Source organism: Dermacentor silvarum, chromosome 5, assembly GCF_013339745.2.
Source record: "Dermacentor silvarum isolate Dsil-2018 chromosome 5, BIME_Dsil_1.4, whole genome shotgun sequence".
NCBI lineage: Eukaryota > Metazoa > Arthropoda > Arachnida > Ixodida > Ixodidae > Dermacentor > Dermacentor silvarum.
This window is the reverse complement of record NC_051158.1, coordinates 51872004-51878439: the sequence shown is the minus strand read 5'-3', so window position 1 is coordinate 51878439 and position 6436 is coordinate 51872004. Positions and strand designations below refer to the sequence as shown.

The window sequence follows — 6436 nt, the reverse complement described above, 5'->3', positions numbered from 1 at the left end:
GCACTGTCGTTCCATTGAGCGTTTTTATTCGTGCTGCTGTATTTTGCCCAGTGCGAAAACGTGAAAAAAGAAAGTACGGTAAAGAGACAGTTAAGACGGAAGCTATATTATATGGTGGAAGCAGAGCTTGCCGGCCTGGTAGTGGGTGACCGGTAAGTCGACTCATATATCTTCTTTATATCATTGCATATCAGCTAAGCAGGAATGCAGAGGAATGACCCAGGGTAGCACCATGATAGCAATGCGACCGGGAATAATGCAGAACAACGCGTTGGCCTTGCACTTAATTGTTCAAATCTCACTCGACTCTGTCACGGCTTTCTCTGATATATTACTAGTACGGTAGTCATTTGTCCACCAGGGAAGAACTGATGAGGATAGAGTTGGAATTTTTATCATGATGACTGTTTGTGTTTGGTTCATCAAATACGAAATGGTGATGCAGAGAATGTACTTACTGCTCGGCGATGCCGCCGAGCAGTACGTGTGGCAATGTTGTCCATTTATGTATTTATTTGTTTCAGCATACTGTGCAGCCCTCTCTATGTCTATTGCAAGAGTAGGTATGCAACAGAATGACACGAGCAGTAGAAACATATACTGTGGAAATCAACCAAACATGCGTATCCCCATAATATATTGAGTGTAAACAGTCCGCGGAGACATTGTCAGATCGATTCTTGCAAATATCAAAAACATTGGATGTACTGCAAGTGTTGAACATCCATTGTACTGGTCAGAAAGACACTATGTTGGAATGTCCATCTTACAGAGGCGAAAAGACATCTTATTCCAGCAGAATCGGGTCTGCTTCCCAAGAATCACTAGATATGGGAAACATACTATGTCCTATCCTTACTCCTCAAGGCAACGTCAAGCTTCATATACTTTGTTTCCATTCCTGAGAAGCAGACTTAATTGACAATCTCTAGACTGTTTACATCAATACCACAACCTTTGTCTCACCTGTACCTGCCATGGTCATATATTTTCTTGCCGTCTTTTCTCCCTTTTTCCGCATACCTCCTCCTCCTCCTCCTCCTCCTCCTCTTAAGGTGTTTCGGTTACCGTTTTCCTTGCCTATGCAGAGTAGCATGCATGCGCTTACATATGCGTCGGCAGAATTCCCTGCATTTCAGTAAAGAGCTCTCTCTCTCTGAGAGTCCCTATACTGGATGCGCAATTGTCGGATACCATACTCGCTGTTTCCACCCCACGCTTTAGCACTCTTTTCGAGCGCAACTCTTAGGCGCCAGTTCCTGCGGCAAGCGTCGGCGTCCTCGGCGTAACCGAGCGTACGAGCACATCGAAGGATGAAAGAGCGAACGCGGAACGCAGTGGGGTATGAAAGACGGTGATAGCGAAGAGAGCGCGAGGAGGATAGTGGAGGAGGAGGGTATGGCGAAAGCGTGAGAAGAAAAGAGCAGTGCTGCGCATTACGGGCTCTGCGGCGACGATGGTTACGAGATGGCGCCAGGGTAGCGCGTGTCGCCAGTTCGCGGATGACGCCAACGATAAAGCATGCGGCGAGCGCTGCCCACCGATACCATATATGGAAACAAAGCGCTGCATGAGCAGAGGTCTGTCTGCTGCACCGCCTCTCGCGATCTCCCGATTAGCGAGGCAGTCGCGCCACACTTCGCTCCGTTTGCAACTTGCCGTACGAGACAGATTGTCCGCGCCAGTCAATATCCCGCCAGATATCGCCAACTGAAAACACGTATAGAGCTGTGCTCGAATTTCGCATTAGTAAGCATCGTAATTGTCGGTGAACTTTTTTTCTCGTCTGTCGCTTCCTGCCGTGTAATATTTGCCGTTCCTTTGTCTACTCGAGGCAGCCTACCGTTCAGTCGTTCAGCGCAGCCGACTCCGCGCTGCCAGCACAAACAACCGCGAGCGCTTCCCTCTCATGGGTTCCGAGTGGGTCGCCCTGAACCACTTCGTCGAGCGCTGCAACTGGCGGCTCCTCTTCAGCCTCAACGCTCACCGGCTCGAGGACGTCGAGCCTTCGTCTCCCGTCTTCGGCCGCTGGGACCTTCGAGACGCCGCTCTGCTCATGCGCTTCAGCGAGCGCCACAACCTCACCTCGAGGCTCATGTGGCAGCTGGGCGAGGCCACGGCCGAGAACTGGCCCGGCCCCGGTCCCAGCCCTTACGCGCTCGCTTGCGAGTACGAGGCGCTCCGCGACCTGGTCTCCTTCTACCCGGCACCCTTGGTTGGGCCCGGCGTGTCGACCCTGCGCAGTCCCGGGCTGCGCTACCTGGAGCGCTTCATCAAGGGCCGCGGCCGGTTCGTCGACGTGGTGTCCCTGAGGCATGTCCTTCACGACGCCTCCAACGTCACCGTCAAGGACCTCCTGGACCCCGCCGTCATAGAACGCTTCGACTCCCAGCTGCAGAGCGTGCAGGCCCTGGTCGAAACGGCGGCGCCCCGGATCACGAGGATCTGGCTGACGTCCCTGTCCACGACGCCCGGTTTCGTCGACGGCGTCTCGGGAACGTTCGCCGCCATGCTGGCCTGGACCGAGGCCTTCGGCGCGGCCTCCAAGAGGGGCGTGGCCGCGGTGCTGCGCGACTCGCTTCTCGGAGCCACGGCCGAATCCTTGATCGTGGCAAAGGACCAAACCGGCGAAGGAGTCAAGCCGACGGCCGACTACTGGGTGACGCTCCTGCTGGCCAAACACGTGGGCCAGAAGGTGCTGACCATCGAAGAGCCGAAGCTCAAGGACCCGGCCACTCGAATCTACGTCCACTGCGCCCGCAACTATCCGGGCGGGCTGGCCTTCTACGGCGTCCGCCTCGCCGACACGGGTGCCAAGTTGAAGAAAACTGGATCGCGGAGGCTGTGGGAGAATCAGCTGCGCTGGATTCTCACGCCGGCCTCGGATCTCGAAGGCTCCGAAGTGCACCTGAATGGCGAGCCGCTGTCCTGGTCCGGCGGTGACGGAACAAATCCCCCAGACCCTAAGCCAGAAGAACTGCGGTACACCATTATCAGTCTGCCAGCTTGGTCGATGGGTTTGTTCGTGTTTCCCAATGTCAAAGCGAAGGCCTGCTACGGTGACTGGACCCCCTAAATTCGTTTGTACCTGCCCAGAAAAGGAGCCGTAGAAAACCCCGCCTGTTTTAAGGAATTAGAAGTTGTGACAAACCTGACTCAAACAGCATGATTTTAAGCTAGCTCCAAGAAAGATAACGAGCTATTGTCTTGTGCGCCGCTGTCTATTGATTCTCAAGAAACATTACGTATAGTTTAGACGCGCTGTTTCATACCATTTTGTAATCTTATCACATTGTCTTCGTATTTTCTACCGGCGCCTATACAAAAGCGCATCTGCTTGTGATGTTGCATTTCCATCTTCGATGAGTCGCGCATAATGCATGCTGTAATCAAGTAAGGCGTGCAAGTATATCCGTCAAGATGGCTACCCTCAGTGTTATCTTGATCAAAATATGAACATTGACTCACGAAATATATTCGAGTTTCTTCTGGCGCATTGGTATTCCGCAAGGTTATGAGTGCGGGGATTAGATTACTGTTAACCACTGATCGCTTATGGTCTGAATGGAGCGGCGTACCGTAAAACACAAAACAAGGTAACCAATAAATCAAGCTACAGTCCTCTCGATTATGAAATGAAGTGTTCAAGTGCTTCTTGGTTGAGCGGGTTACACGATTGTAAAAAAAAAATGAGATTCAGAATGATCGCGTCAGTTACTGTGGCAAGCAGCTCAACTGAAACACACCCTTCACACGACCTACCAAACTCGTGCAGTTACACTACCGAACGAACGTCTACATAAAAGGTAAGCTCAAGATTGACCTTTCCTTGAACGTCACACTGTGCACTACAAAGAAACTGTCACTTCATGTCCTTGCAAGCGGCAAAATTGATCCGAACTGACAGCAATAGGCTATCGGTGACATGGTAAAAGAGCTCACCGGCGCGCCATGTGCTCGAGTTAGGAGCAACACCTCTAAATATATGCACGTCGACAACTGAAAATATAAGCGGGATTGTGACGGCCGCAAATTTGGTGCTGGTGCCTCGTGTTGAATGGAGGCATACGGTGTGCGTGCGTTTCAGTTACGCGGGAGCTTGGAGGTGAGTATCGCAATAATTTTCAGGTTCAATTTCTATCACAATATTGATGTTATATTTCTGATTCCTTAAAAGTGACCTGTTGAAACAATTTTGCGATCTTGTAGGAAAGTGAAATACACCGCATCTCTCTCTCTCTTTACGGGCAGATGGTGGTGAAGGATCACTGTTGGTTGGAACCCAACTAATGTGAAGTGAGAAGCGAACAACAATTAATGGCATTGAGGTAAATTTGGCGGTATACAATATTTTTGAATGAAATGAGCAGTTTTGAGAAGGATCCAATATGTGTGATGCGCTTTTCTTGATATGCCTCACTTACCTGGAAGTCGCACGGTCTTGGGCGATGGATGACTGGAGGGGCGAAGACGACGAGGCGCAATGTTCGTAGTTTATTCTGCTGTTGAGCACTTTTGAGTACAATAAATAGAAAATAAAGAAAGAATTTATGTTTTATGCTACTATGAACCAATAAAATCATATTGTGGGGCGCAATAAGGTTACGAACATTTTTTGTTTTGTTTTTTTCGAGATGTGAGAAGTCGACGAGGAGGTCGCTACTTGCTCAGTTAAGCTCCTGGGTAATGTTAAAGTTGAATTTGAACCTCGGAAGGAGTAATTTTATATCTTTATGCTCTGTCTGATGCGTTAAAGCCATTTTGTGGTCTAGGAGAGAAACTCTTTAACGCAACGTTTCTTCACCGCAATTGCAGAGCTCTGGTGGAGCAGTCACTTTTAGGTGACGCGCCCTTTCACTAGTTGTAGCCATGTTTTGAGACAACAACAACTTATGGGGGCTGCTCTGTTTATGGAAAATTCGCATGCTAGACCGGTATACATAACAAATCGTTTCTTCAGAATCACATTTCATTGAATTGATTCTACAATTGAAGAAATGTTAAAAAAAAGCTATGGGCTTTACGGACTCATAAGATTTGGTTTTAATTGAAGGCCTAGATCGTAAAACATGACAAATTGGTGCTGTAAGAATAATTGAAGCACGTTGTTTAAGTTTACAATTACGCACCTGAACCACGTTATAAAATCCCTGTAACATCGTCCGAAGCACACGAACCTTTATATACCGGTATGACATACGTAAAATTCTTGCACCGTTTCTGTGAGTTCTGCGAAATTTCTACTGCACAATTCGCGTCTCTTGTGAGAGTGCTGTGAAAAATCATAAATGTTCACCGCTTTTTTATGTCACACTACAAGTACTATTCATAAATGTGATATAGTTTTTTTGTTCTTGTTGCTGAGTCACAGAAGGCCAAACATGCCTGATTTTATAAAAACGTTGTGACCTTCGGAAATTTTCTTTAAACGTTTATGCTGTATATAACAAACCTCACTATATATTGTTGAGAACTCATTTCTTTGAAATGCAACAGACCTAATCAAAATTGGTTCTTTGAGTACGCGGCACAACTATTTCTCCGTTTCCATGCACTCCCGAGGCTTGTATAATCCCGCAGTGGTCACCTCTCAAAAGTCTGTATTGCACTGTGTAGTACTAACGCATACTTCGATTCACTCCATTTCTTTTCTCTCCTTATCTATTCTTCCCCTTTCCCCCTCGCCAAGTGTAGGGTAGCCAACCGTGCACGTCCTTGGGTAACCTCCCTACCTTTCCCTCTTCGTTTCTCTTTCTCTCTCTTTCTTGCTCCGGAAGTGGCATCAATTGCAATAGCCACCCTCCTTCCGTCACTGCCCATCACAGACACTGCCAATTCAATTAAATTCAACTTTATTTTTCCGTGAGGCCGTCGCATCGTGTGTGACCGATCTTCCCGTCTTCAATGGCCCTCGTCGTCTTGCCATGGTAAAAATAAATAGGCGACACCTTGCGGGGTCGAGTCCTGGCGCCTCGTGGTGGTGGTCGATGTTCTGGTAGGCTTGGCCGAGAACTTCGGGGTTTCCATGGGCATTGCCGACAGAACTGTGCAGGGCGGATGCGCCATGGAAACCTCGGGGCTCAGGACTGTCTCGGTGAGGTCGAGCTTCGCTGGAGTCAGCTTTGGTGTCACCGTTGGTTGGTGCCGTTAACTATGTACGGTAGCGACGCTGTTTATCACTCCCAGTGCTAGATCTAGTATATATACAAGCGCAAATACCCCAGAACGTGTTCGGGTGAGGCAGTTGCCGCTGTTTCCGTCTCCGTATTATTGCTACATTCCAATTAAACGAACAGTTAGCCTCCCCGATGTTTTTCCTTGGGCTCATTGTATGTTTGCTCCATGCGGTTGCTACCCGCCGTGGTAGTATACTATTGGCTACGGCGTGGCGCTGCTGAGCTTGAGATTGCGATCTCGGTTGTGGTGCGATGTCGGT

General features: G+C 48.9%; 1 protein-coding gene across 1 annotated transcript; it reads left to right on the top strand.

Moving 5' to 3' along the window:
• The first annotated feature begins 1855 nt into the window (after nt 1-1855).
• On the top strand, nt 1856-3501 carry LOC119452400 (heparanase). The gene has a single exon (XM_037714581.2). It carries the CDS (start codon nt 1910-1912, stop codon nt 3074-3076), a length of 1167 nt encoding a protein of 388 aa, XP_037570509.1. The 5' UTR covers nt 1856-1909; the 3' UTR covers nt 3077-3501.
• The last annotated feature ends 2935 nt before the right edge of the window (nt 3502-6436 follow it).